Source organism: Pteropus alecto, unplaced genomic scaffold (assembly GCF_000325575.1).
Source record: "Pteropus alecto unplaced genomic scaffold, ASM32557v1 scaffold78, whole genome shotgun sequence".
In the NCBI taxonomy this organism is placed as follows: Eukaryota; Metazoa; Chordata; class Mammalia; order Chiroptera; family Pteropodidae; genus Pteropus; species Pteropus alecto.
The window spans coordinates 11241106-11253820 of NW_006443124.1; the positions used below are offsets into that span (position 1 = coordinate 11241106).

General features: G+C 53.3%; 1 protein-coding gene across 2 annotated transcripts; it reads left to right on the top strand.

Moving 5' to 3' along the window:
• Positions 1-5379: 5379 nt before the first annotated feature.
• Positions 5380-12408, top strand: IRF1 (interferon regulatory factor 1). Of its 2 annotated transcripts, XM_006923152.3 has the most exons (10): positions 5380-5613; positions 6619-6710; positions 7939-8038; positions 8831-9007; positions 9117-9166; positions 9272-9404; positions 9588-9710; positions 10115-10164; positions 11004-11145; positions 11453-12408. In XM_006923152.3, exons 2-10 carry the CDS (start codon positions 6624-6626, stop codon positions 11575-11577), a joined length of 987 nt encoding a protein of 328 aa, XP_006923214.1. In that variant the 5' UTR covers positions 5380-5613; positions 6619-6623; the 3' UTR covers positions 11578-12408. The 2 variants fall into 2 exon arrangements, with proteins under 2 accessions (XP_006923214.1, XP_006923215.1); XM_006923153.3 differs by lacking the exon at positions 6619-6710.
• The last annotated feature ends 307 nt before the right edge of the window (positions 12409-12715 follow it).

Here is a 12715-nt window from a genome sequence, read left to right on the forward strand (position 1 = left end):
TGCTCCCGCTCCCTCAGGGCCAGGCGGAGGTGGGAGCCCTCCGAGCGCTGCGCGTCTAACCCGAGGCGCTCTGGCTGCAGTGATGGCGGAGTGCACCAGCGGGGAAACGCAGCGCGGCCTTCCGCTGCAGCAACGGAGAGGTGCGCGCCGTTTCCGTGCGCCTACTGTGTGTCCGTCAACCCTGGGAGGCTAAGGGAGACGGCGAAGGGGGGCGATAAGAAGGAAGGGCAGGGACATTTACAAAGGGCTGTGCATCCGCAGTGTTAATAGCTTCATCGCGCGGGAGATGGGGGAAGGGGGAGATAATGAGCACAGAGAAGTTTAGTAACTAGCCCGGGATCACACAGCCGGTAGCTGCGGAGCTGGCTGCAGACTCAAGACCGGCAGCGGGAGGCTGGGCGGGGAAAGAGGAGGAAGTGGCCTGGGCTCGGGGCAGGTGAACCGCCTGGCACGGGCGGGGCAGCCAGCTGGGGAGGGAGGAGGGGCAGTCCCACACAGCCACCTGGGTGGCGCGGCTGGGATGCTTTCCTTTTCTCCCGCCTTCCCTCCATTTCCAGGAAGCTGGCCATCCCGGAGCCGGCGGCTCACCCTAACTCACCCCCAGTTTTCTAATGAAACTTGGATTTACACACAAATAACAGCCTTCCATACAAACACAGACACATACACAGACACACACACACACACACACACACACACACACACACACCAGCTCAGGTCCAGGCAACGTGAAAATGGGTCACCAGGAGATGAGGGGCTCCAAATCAGGACTCGGATTCCCCAAGGCGAAGTAGGGGTACTGCTGCCCCCCATTAAAACCAAGAAGCCTGCCAGGGGTTCGCCAGTGGGCTCAGGCGGTGCAGCTGTTGCCTCACTGCAGGACCCATGCGCATGAGGAAGGAGGTGCTGCTTTAGTCCAGCTTCACTTCGGGTGGCGGCCGCCACTGGGGCCCAGAGCCAACCCCCCTTCCCCCGCCCCGGGGAGGGGGCCCCCGGGACGGATGGGGAGCCGAGGCCTTTTTCCTCCCAACGTAGTGTTTATAAGAAATGAAACTGCACAGGGCATCAGCGGCAGCCCACATTGACACTCTGCTCCCCCGCCGGGGTTCCGGAACAGCCCAGAGCGCTGTCATTCCTCCGCCTGCTCTTACAAGGCAGACCCCCCTAGTGCTTTCCCAGCCCGCGGCAGCCTCCCACTCTGCAGTTAGGATTTTTATAACTGCACATTTTTTCTGCTGTGTCATACAGCATCTTTGCCAGAGCGGTGAGAGGGGAGGGGCTCGTCTCGTGCCCCTGCATATCCCCAGGGCCAAACCTGGAGTTCACTCAGCAGGAGTGCGATTTGTATTTATTTGTTGAATGAATTAAGAAATGTCTTCCTTTTTCTCCTATTAGGCTCTTTTCAGGCAGAGTGAGGGCACCTGGATTCTATTGTCAAACTTTTGGATGCTTTCAGATGATTTCATGCCTGACTTGTGCTCGCACTTCACAGTTTAGGACTGCTTGCCCCTTAGATTTGCTGTGAAAATAGATGATGGCTGGGAGAGACTGAGCATCTAATGGAGCCCTCCCTCTGGTCCTGGAAGGCTGGAACACCTGTTGGGAGTTAGTCCGCATTGGAGATTATGATCTCTTCTCTGGGTAGCAGGCCCCAGAGGGGTCCAGGGCTGTCCTAATCTCAAAAACCTAGTTAAAGCCTAGCTGTCCTGACTTCAAGACTAACTAGACCACCTAGGGGGAGAGCAGTGTGTTCCGAGAGCCTGAGGGAAGGGGCTGGGGACAGGATTTGGTCCATCAGGGACGAAGCTCCCACAGAGGTGATCTCCCCTCCAGCATCCTGTTCGCCAGCCAGTCAGCCCCTCCTGCCACCTTAGAAAACTCCAGGGCCTAATACAGTGAAATCGCCCAATAAACTCACCTTCAGTGAGTGATAGTATAGATGGGAGGCATCCTGTGAGCACCTGCTCCAGAGCTAAGTCCCAGCCAACTTCAGCTGCAGGTGTGAGGAACTCAGGTCTCTTGCCCCAGAAGGTCACCACCCAGAAGGTGATAAGTGGAGAAAAGGCAACAGGAAAGTTAAGGGCATAGAGGTTCTGAGGAGAAGAAGGACTTCTGGCTGGCTGCTTTGGAGGTAGGTACTTCATAGAAGACCAGGCATTTTCTCTGGGCCCTAAAATGCAGACTGAAATTGAAGTGTGTCGGGGGAGGGGAGTGTTGCTGAGTATTCCAGGAAGTCAGGGATGAGGAGCAAATGGAAGGAGCAAAGACAGGGGGAAAATGCAAAATGTGTTCATAGAATGGAAATACAATGAAAGGTTCACGCATTACTATTAATACTACGTGTCATTTGACTAATGTTTTACAGTTTAGAAAAGAGTTCGATAGTCTGTTGAATTTCATCTTCACAATAATTAGAGATGGGTGAAAGTATATTTTACAGATGAGGAAACTGAAGCCCAGTGAAGGACATTAACTTGCCTAAGGCCACAAAGCAAGTAGCAAAAGTAAAAGAACCCAGGCTTTCAGACTCAAATTCTGTGTTCTCTTCCACCACCCTCTAGTTACTGCCTAGAGTGAGCAGTCATTTAAATGTGGGGCTGAGGCGTCTGGGGTAACTCAGAAGGCATTTAGGTGGACCTGAATGTTAGGGAGATCCTCCAAATTAAGGAGATCATCCTTGTGCAGAGGGGCCTGGAGGGATAGGCCCCAGGGGAGGCTGTGGCAACAACAGCCTGGTTCTGGAATGTGAAAAACAGGACTTGGTGCTGGGAAAGAAGACCAGGAGGACCAGGTGAGGCAAAGAAGGAAGGTGGGGGGAGGGGGCGACTTCACCCTGGAAGTAGCTGGAATTAGGACTAGAGAGAGCTGCTGGGGGCAGTGTGGAAAGGGGAGGCCAGGAGTTCTGCTTATATTAGTGTGACTGTTTATAGGGTTGTAGGGGACTGTCGAGAAGTCAGCCAGAGCTTGAATTTGGTGGTCACCTCCCCAGAGCAGGTGGCCAGAGTCACAGAGGATGAGTATTTTGAGTCGGAGAGGGGAAAGGGCCAGCCCTAAATTACTAAGAAAGACCAAGGGAAGGTTCTGTGTGTTCTGCTTAGCATCAAAGGGAATGTGTGATACATCTTAGAATGAGATTCTTCAAGAGCAGTTACAATAAAAATTGAGGTACTTACACAAGGTTTAGCTTTATTTCATTGACCTGGAGTGTAGCATCCCCAGTCGTGATAAGCAGATTCTTCTTATAGGCTTCAAGATAAAATAGATTCCTTAAAATTAAAAGTAAAAAAAAAAAAAAAAAGAACACTATAGAGATGTGAATGACAGTTTTATTGGTAAATCCTAAGATTGGGGAATTTCTCCTAAGCAAAAAAATATTGATGTGTGCAAAGATTTAGCTACACGGTGTTGTTTGCATTATGATAAAATGGAAATAACCTAAATGTCCTATAATAGGGGGTTAATTGAGTAAATTTTTATTTATCCTTATGATAGAATAACATATACATTACAAATGGTATTACAGAAGTACATTTCACAATGTGGAAAGATGCTCATTACATATAAATGTACAGATGATTACCTGTGAGTTAATATAAAGTTTTTTTTTTTTTAAAGCACTTTTTACAGTCTCTTGTTGCCTTCATGGTGTCATTTTGGTCAATTTCTCAGACCACATGAGATGCAAACTTTTTTTCCTTAATCTCTTTCTGAATTTTCCAGTGGCTGTGTCAGGTTCTTAGGGACAGGACAAACATCCATTTGCTGCACAGAGAACAGACTTCACAACTTGGGAGCCACATGGTTTTGTTCTTCTTACTCAGAAGGTCTTGGTCTCTGTAGTGGGTCCCCACTCTCATCTGTCACTTAAAGCACCCCAGCCTTTCTCCCCGTTCCAGGCCCTCAGCACCTTCCACTTTGCTTAACACCACCTAGGTTCATTCTTTGCAGTCCCTCTTCTTTGCCTCTCCCAGCTCCTGCACCCACCACCAGAATTGGCTTAACACATCCATTTCCTCTGTGGGAGGGAGACAGTAGAATGACTGACAGGTGGAATGCTGCATCAATGTGTCTGTTTATAGCCTGCATCATTGCGACTGGGTGCTACTGTGGAGGGAGAGCTGGGTTGAAGGGCCTGACACGACCAACCCAGCCAGGAAGAGCAATTTACTTCCGAGACAGCAGATTTGGGGAGGTGAAGGAAGGAGCCCACTGGGCCAGAGTTCTGGATACAGAGTGAACACTTGGCCTAGCCTCTAGGAGTACAGGTAAGGTAAGGTCTAGTTGTGAGCCCAAGAATTAACCAGCTGCCCTTCCCAAGGACCTAGGATGGGGGCTCCCAACTCTTTGGCTAGATTCATGGCCTTGGCCAGTCCTAAGAAATTCTCCCATGTTGCCCAGAACCTCTCTGGCCCAAGCCCTGAGGACCCAGAGACAAACACCAATGCTGCCACTGAGGAGCTCCCATGCAAGGGCCACATGAGACTGTGGAGGTGGCCTTAAGGCAGGAGTGCTAAGAGGGACCAGGGCTACCCCACCCCCACACTACCCCAACTCAGCAGACCTCCCTTTTCTGAAATTCCTTTCTTCCCTTTCCCTCTGGCCAGCTGTGGGGCAGTCCCAAGGATGTAGACCTGGAAGGGGGAAGGTGTTCTCCCTGGTCACTATTAGATTCTGGCCAGAGACCTCACAAGCCACACAGCATGGGGCATGGGGCTTTATAGATATGTCACTGTAAACCAGCGAAATAGGGCTATTATTTTGTGGTTGAGGAAACTGAGGTTTGGAGCCCCTTGGCAGGCTGCACCAGCAGCTGCCAGACCGAGATTTCCTCTCGCCCGGCATCCCCAATCAGGGCAGGTGAGTGACCTGGAAGAGGGTCCCCCAAGAAGGAGGCAGTGTGAGGGCTGAAACCCTCCTTTCTTGACATTCCATTAGCGGGCTTGAGGAACCAGTCTGGTTTTCGGGAATTCAGCCTGGTGTCCACTCTGAAGAGAGCGGCAGGTGCCCGGGTGAACCCCTCACCTGCGCTGGGGAGAGAGACGTCTTCGTCTCTCAGAGAAGAGGGTGAGCAGAGGGCCACAGCATCTAGTAGGCTGGGCGAAGGCGGAATGGGGAGTAACCGGAGGCCGGGGGCGTTTGGCTTTCCAGGACAGCCATTCTCAGGGACGAGCTGGGTGGGGGTGGACTGGGAGCCAGCGGGGCGGGCCTGCGGTCGAAAAAACGGGCCGGAGGGGGTGGGGTAGAGCTCCCGCCCTGTACTTCCCCTTCGCCGCTAGTTCTACAACAGCCTGATTTCCCCGAAATGATGGGGCGGCGCCGGCCAATAGGCGCCCTCGCGGCTCTTTAGGAGGCGGAGCCGGGCCTGGACTGGGGAATCCCGCTAAGTGTTTAGAGTGTGGGCCGGCGCCGCTGTCCTGGCAGAGCGCGCCAGTCCTTCGTCGAGGCAGGACGTGCGCCTGAGCCGGGCCCAGCAAAGGCCAGCGAGAGCCGTGCCCAGCCAAGGCCACTCGTGCCAGCGGCCCCGCAACCCGGGCATCCTCTACCTTCTCCCCTAAACGCGTTCGCCGCGCGGGGACCTTCGGGCACCGTCGCCGAATCGCGCCCACTGCAGAGGTGAGCCCGACTTCGCCGCGGGGGGCACCGGTGGCGTCGAACAAAGACGTGCAGGGCATCAGGAAGTGGGGGCCGAAAACCCTAGGCGGGAGAGTTGCAGGCGCTCGGGCTCAGGAGGGCGCTGGAGGAGCGGCGAGCTGCAGCGCGGGGAGGGCGGGCCGCGGCGTGGACCGCCCACCGGCTGATTGCCGGCGCCCCGCCGCTTTCGCAGATATGCGTGCATGAAGCCGCTGGGGACCTCTGGCTGTCCGCGTACGTTCGTTGCGCTCATCCACGAGCGGTGCCAGGGAATCCGAGTGTACGTTCGCGCATGGGCGCCCGGTGCTCCCTGCGGTGGTCCCAGCTCCGCAGCCAGGCCCCAGGTTTCAGGCTGTCTATGCAGGTGGCCGGGGCTAGGTGGCTGGAGGACCTGCCGGAGCTGCGGGAAGAGGCGCCGCAGGTGTTCCTTGGGCCATTTTGCCTAGGACGGGAGCCAGGCCGGAAGGGTTAGAGGCCGGGCCTCTGCACGGTGGCTGTCAGGGAGGCGCGGAATAGGTGGGGTGTGTGTGGGGTGGGGGGCGATGTCCAAGCAGGGTGACTGCTTGCCCGCACAACTAGAGGCAACAACTCAAGTTGTTGAGTTGTTGGAAAATTTTTTGGCATCAAGCAAAAGACGTCTCTCCCTTCCCAAAGGATTTGAATTTGGGGAGAAAGTTCCAGTATTAAGATACTGTGTATTTTGTCTCTTTTTTTCTGCACATAAATCCTGCCACTATAACTTGCATGCCTGTTTCCTCTCAAGACTGTTTAGGAGGGAGTGAAGGAAGGGACAGAAGTGTTTTTGCCCAAGATGCTGAAAAGATTGAGGGCAGTTTTTTTCCAGTGAAAGCCTCTTACCCCTGCTTGTAGTACTTGGTACCTGGCTGAGGGCCGGGGAGGGTACCCGAAGTGACGTAGGGTGGGGTAGGTAGTCTCCAGGGGCTGCTCAATAGACTCCAACAGAAGCCTTCTGTCTTCTCTTTACAGCCAACATGCCCATCACTCGAATGCGCATGAGACCCTGGCTAGAGATGCAGATTAATTCCAACCAAATCCCAGGGCTGATATGGATTAATAAAGTGAGTGTAACTCTTTGGGTTTTTCTGCCATATTTCAACCCGTATTCTTTGGGGGACCAAAGCTTCAGATGCAGCTCAAAAAAGGAAGTGTTAAGGAGGAGGCAGATGTGTTTCCCAGTGGGTCCTGCATGGAGGGAATGTGCAAGAGCAAGCCCTGGGCCCCACTTGCCTGACTTCTGCCTTCCCCACTTCTTGAGGCATGGACAGGGCACCCACCTGAGGTCACTGACAGTTTCCAGTAGCTAGACTCTCCCACCATCTGCAGGGCTTGAGTTCTCGTCTCTCTTGAGGGAGACTCCTATAAACACACACCGCATCTAGTCAGAAAGATAAGAGTCAGAGAAGTGGGCACTGATGGCAGGATGGGGGCTGGCTCAGCAAGGGACCCAAGGATTAACCTTGCATCAGTTGCCTGGACCCAAGAAGCTCCTTGCTGGTGCATGAAGGGCAACACAGATCCTGCAGACTTAGTAACAACAGTATTCATAATAATAGCTATTGCTTACCATATACTCACTACAAGTGAGTGTGGCACCATGCTAAGTATGTTACTTACATTGCATCATTTAACACTCAAAATAGCCTGGTGAGGTAGATCTTATTAATATGTCCATTTTCAGAGAAGGCAACTGAGGCATTGAGAAGTAGATAATAGCTTTGATGCTAAGATTTGAACCTGACCAGTCTGACTCAAATCCATACTGTTAACCACCAGTAATGAGAACAGTGAGACCTGAGTCTTTATACTTGTCACTGTGTTTTCTCATTTCACAGAAGAGAAAACAAAGACAAAGAGGTACAATGACAGTGCTAGGGTCACACAGGTACTCAGCATCCAAGTCCAGCCCAGGGCTCGCTCAGGTGGCCCCAGGTATCCTGAGCAGCCTCCTCTAATGGATGGAGTTTTCATTTCCATGTCAGTGCTGACAAGCCAGAGAAGCATCCCAGGGGGCTCTGTACGGGTGCCAGCACATCTGTAACAGGCAGAGGGAGGTCTTTGTTGAGCTGATGGTGCCACAGCTCATCAGAACCCAGAGTCCTCTCTGAGCTATCCAGAGTGATCCAGTGGCCTGTTTAAGCCAATCTCAGGGTGGGTCAACCAAAGCCAGCTGTCAGGGTGAAAAGAGGAAGTCATCCTTGACCTGGGGGCTGGGCAGATCTAGGCCAAAAGCCTGTGGCCTCTGAGCTGACAGATCTGTGTGTGTGTGTGTGTGTGTGTGCTGTTCAGGAGGAGATGATCTTCCAGATTCCGTGGAAGCACGCTGCCAAGCATGGCTGGGACATTAACAAGGACGCCTGTTTGTTCCGGAGCTGGGCCATCCACACAGGTGTGTGACTCCAGCCCAGGAGGAGCCAGGAAGGGGATAAGGGGAGGCACTTCTATTACCATAGACACTCCTCACTGGGACCTCTGAGCTCCCTGAGGTGGTGTACAAAACTCAGGGGCGGGCGGGGGCAGACCTGTATTTCTGGGGAGAGGGGCCATCCTTTCAGTAAGTTCTCAAAGGAATTTGTGAAGCCATAATCTTAGTTTGGCTTCGAGGAGTTTGGCTAGATTAAAGTTCTCTCTGGCAAAAGCAACTGTAAGCCAGAACACTAAAAGAGACCTGGGCCTTCTTTTTTTTTTTTTTGATGTTGTCCAAGGTCCTTGGCTTAAGACCCATCTGGTTGGTAGCTTCCTCTTGTCCTTGAGGGATGGGGCTTTTGACCCATCTCAGACCAGTTGGTCCACCTGTCAGTAACTGTTCTTTGGTGCCTACTCTGTGCCCACTCCCATGTTTGGAAATATCATATAAGGCCCAGTCCCTAACCTCTGGCTGCTGACAGCCCAAGCAGGGAGCCTGAGCATGATGCCACACAAAGAGCACTTTGGGGTATATGGGCCCTCTGGTACTTCTGGCTGGGCCCTGCCGGATGTGTTTGAGAAGCCCCAGGGCCTGCAGAGTGTCATCCCAGAATACCTGCTGGTTTGAACACCTGGTTTGATCCCCAAAATACCTCTCAGTGAGGATTTCTGAGAGCTTAGGAATACTCTTGCCTTCTGCCTTCCAGGCCAGAGGGCAGCTGAGGATCCCTACCTATGGCCCTGACGATCCCCTCCACTCTCTCTTGCCCACTAGGCCGATACAAAGCAGGGGAAAAGGAGCCGGATCCCAAGACATGGAAAGCCAATTTCCGCTGTGCCATGAACTCCCTGCCAGACATCGAAGAGGTGAAGGACCAAAGCAGGAACAAAGGCAGCTCAGCTGTGCGGGTGTACCGGATGCTCCCACCTCTCACCAAAAATCAGAGGAAAGGTATGCAAGGGCTCTGGGTCTTCGGGAAGCCTTTAGGGAGGAAGAGAAAAAGGGGGCCAACTGGGGCTGGCATGCCCGTGCCAAGGCTAATGTCCTATCTTCCCCCCAGAGAGAAAGTCCAAGTCCAGCCGAGACGCTAAGAACAAGGCCAAGAGGAAGGTGAGTCTGGTCCTGAGCAGCTGGCCTTTGATCACCTGTGAGTCAGGGTGGGCAGTGGAAGAAGCGCCACAGCAGCCTGGCCTAAGCTTCTTTCTCCTTCTGCAGTCATGTGGGGACTCCAGCCCCGATACCTTCTCCGATGGCCTCAGCAGCTCCACCCTGCCTGATGACCACAGCAGCTACACAGCTCAGGGCTACATGGGGCAGGACTTGGAAGTTGAGAGGGCCCTTACTCCAGGTGAGGCAGGCTGGGCCTGGTAAGGACCACACAGGTCAGGGGGAGGGCTCTTTCTCTTGGGTCGAGGAGCCATCGTGCTTTTGAGTGGTGACCACGGGAGCAGGCTACAGGGTTGGGGATGCTGGATATCTTGCAAACTGAGAAAGCACACAGCTCTGACCCTTGATTTCTACTGTCCTGCAGCACTGTCACCATGCGCTGTCACTAGCACTCTCCCTGACTGGCGCATCCCAGTGGAAATTGTGCCGGATAGCACCAGTGACCTATACAACTTCCAGGTGTCACCTATGCCCTCCACCTCTGAAGGTTTGTGCTTCTGGGGCCTGACATGTTTGCCAGACTGTTTGGGTCCAGGGTGGGTTTTCCTGAGGGAGAAAAGATGCTCTGAACTCCACCTGGCACTGAGCTGACTGTGGCAGGCCTGAGGGAAGAGGAAGGGGCTGCAGTTTGGTCTAAGGTTGCTGGGTCTCCTGGCTCCTCTGCAGCCCAGGCTCCCAGGGTGAGAGAGGAAGCGAGGGGGTAGGAAGAGGTGTGGCTTCAGGGCTTGGGAGCTGAGTCAGTAGGACAGTGTCCTGTTCTGGAATCTCCATGGCAGACAGATGTCTACTGGGCGTTTGTGTGCGAAGGGACAGGGGGACCTGATGGGGCTGGAATTGCAGGGTGAGCACGGCTGACTGCCAGCCAACCTCTCTCCTCTTCCCTATCCACAGCCACAACAGACGAGGACGAGGAAGGGAAGTTGCCGGAGGACATCATGAAGGTAAAGCCCCTTCCTCCCTGAGCATTCTTTTGGAGTAGGGAGAGAACCACTAAGAGCTTCCAAATCGAAGGGCAGGCAGCTACTGCTATGACCTGGCTGCTTGCATAGTCCTGCAAGTGCCACATCCTTGTGGCTGGGGACCACTGCCCTCCTTGGCAGGTGGGAAAGACACTGTAGAAGTAAGGACAGGAGGGAGGCCTGGTTTCTGACAGACTGTCCTGAAGCAGGCTTCGGGGCTTCAGACGGCTGAGTCAGCCACCATCAGGACCAGGCCCCTGGCCCGTGTCCTCTGCCCCAACACGCCCCGGCCCTGCTAGTCTGGGAAATGCACATCAGGTTTCAATAATCAGCCTTTGGGATCTGTAATATGGTGGCATTTTTTTTTTCCAGCATGTTATCCCCTAGGGTTTTGTTTTTCTGCTTCAGTTTTAAAAGTGAATATAAAAAAGTTTTTTGCAGTGGTATGCGGGCTCTGTTCCATCAGCACAGAAAATTGAGACATGGACATAGTTCTTTATCTCTAACTTTTCTGGTTATCTTTTCTTGACTCTACTTTGCTTTAAGCCACACTCACAGTTGGTATGTCCTTACCCAGTTGAGAGGGAAGTCTTGGAGATTTGGTGCCATAGGATGGGTATGGTAGTGTGAGTCCAAAGCAGACACTCACCCCCCAGGCCCCTGTCCTAAGTAAATTCCTCATCTGCATCCATCAGAGAATGTGAGGGGGTGAGGGCCAAGGATGTCATCTTGGCTGGGAAGTTTTGGCTCATTGAAGGCAAGGCCACAGAGTGAGTCTGGACTGGAACTAAGCTGATGGCTTTTTGCTCCTCTGTCCACAGCTCTTGGAGCAGGAGCAGTCAGAGTGGCAGCCAACAAATGTGGATGGGAAGGGGTACCTGCTCAATGAACCAGGAGCCCAGCCCACTTCCGTCTATGCAGACTTCAGCTGCAAGGAGGAGTCAGAAGTTGACAGCCTTGGGGGTAAGAAGCCCCTGGATCTATATGGTTTCTTAGAGAAGGGAGAACCACAGGGATGCGGGGAGGCTTGGGGGCAAGGCTGGGGAGCAGTGGAGGTAAAAGCATCTTTCTTTAATTCATCTGGGTACAGACAGCTTGCAAACGGGCTGCCGCTCCCATGCTTTCAAGCTTGGCTGAAAGATGAAAGGGGCTGCTGCCCCAGGAGTGACAGAAGAGGTTGCTGTATCTGCGATCTTTGGGGATGGGGGTTGGGGGAGAACACACCTGCTCCCACCCCCCACACTCACACAACCTTCTTCACATCTTCTAGGGGATATCGGGCTCAGCCTCCACCGTGTGTTCACAGACCTGAAGAACATGGACACCAGCTGGCTGGACAGCCTGCTGCCCCCAGTCAGGCTGCCCTCCATCCAGGCCATTCCTTGTGCGCCATAGCCTGGCCCCCGGCCCTTTTGCTCTCCTAGGCGAGCAGGACCTGGCATGTTGGTGGCTGTGGTACAGAGAAGCAGGACTCCTGTGGGCCCCTTGACATGCGAAGTGTGACCTCACTGCTGAGTGGGGTTGGGGCTGCCCTCCTTGGGACAGTGGCCTTTCGGGGCCTGGCAAGTCAGGGTCTGGGCTCATCTCATGGGGTAAACCTGGCCCTGCCTCCTGGGAAGATGGGTTTCTGAGACTGGTGTCAGGTGGAGGTCTCAGACAGGAGTTGGCCCTCCAGCTTTTTCCTCTGAGCCCCACTGTCTCTGAGCTGGCCTGAGGGAATAGACCAGTGACCTCGGAAAAGCACAGCACCAACCCCAGGGCTGGCTCTGCACTAAGAGAGAATTGCACTAAGTGAATCCTATTCCCAAAGAACCAGCCCCCTTCCCAGCTGAGCCCTGGGGACTGTTCCAAAACCAGTGAAATGTGAAGGAAAAATGGGGTCCTGCGGGATAGTGCTCCCTCAGCCTCAGAGGAGCTCTGCCCTACTTGCTCAGGCTGAGGGGCTTGGGAAAAACATGGCACTTTTTTGTGTGGACCTTGCCACATTCTAATTAGAGGCGTACACTAATGTTTCCCACGAGCTCTTGGCTTTTGCATTTATTTATACAGTGCCTTGCCATGCGCCCACCTGCTCCCTCAGCAGGCCCAGGGAGGCAAGTGTGAGCGCCTTAGTGTGACTTTTAAAATTGGAAAACCCACCAAACCACTAAGTCATGTGTGACCACATATGTTTGTGTGTGTAAATATGTACATTTGTCTTTTTATAAAAAGTTAATTGTTCTAAGAGGTGTGGCCTTTTATTTAGAGATAAATGTAGATGATTTTACTTTCTGTAGGGACATTCTGATGGACTTATTCTTGGTACCCTGCTCGAGCTTGACTGTGGGGTGAACAGTGACAGGCACCTATTGCAAAATCCTTTCAATTATGTTCACGGAGTAGATGGTAGGAGGCGGAGACAGTCATGGCACAGGGACATGCTCATGTACCCTTGGCTTTATAGCTAGGGTTGAACTGAATTTGGGCTCCTGGGCTTGGGGAGTATTGGGTTTTGAGTTCTGAGGAATGTGCCAGCAACTATATGTCCTGCTGA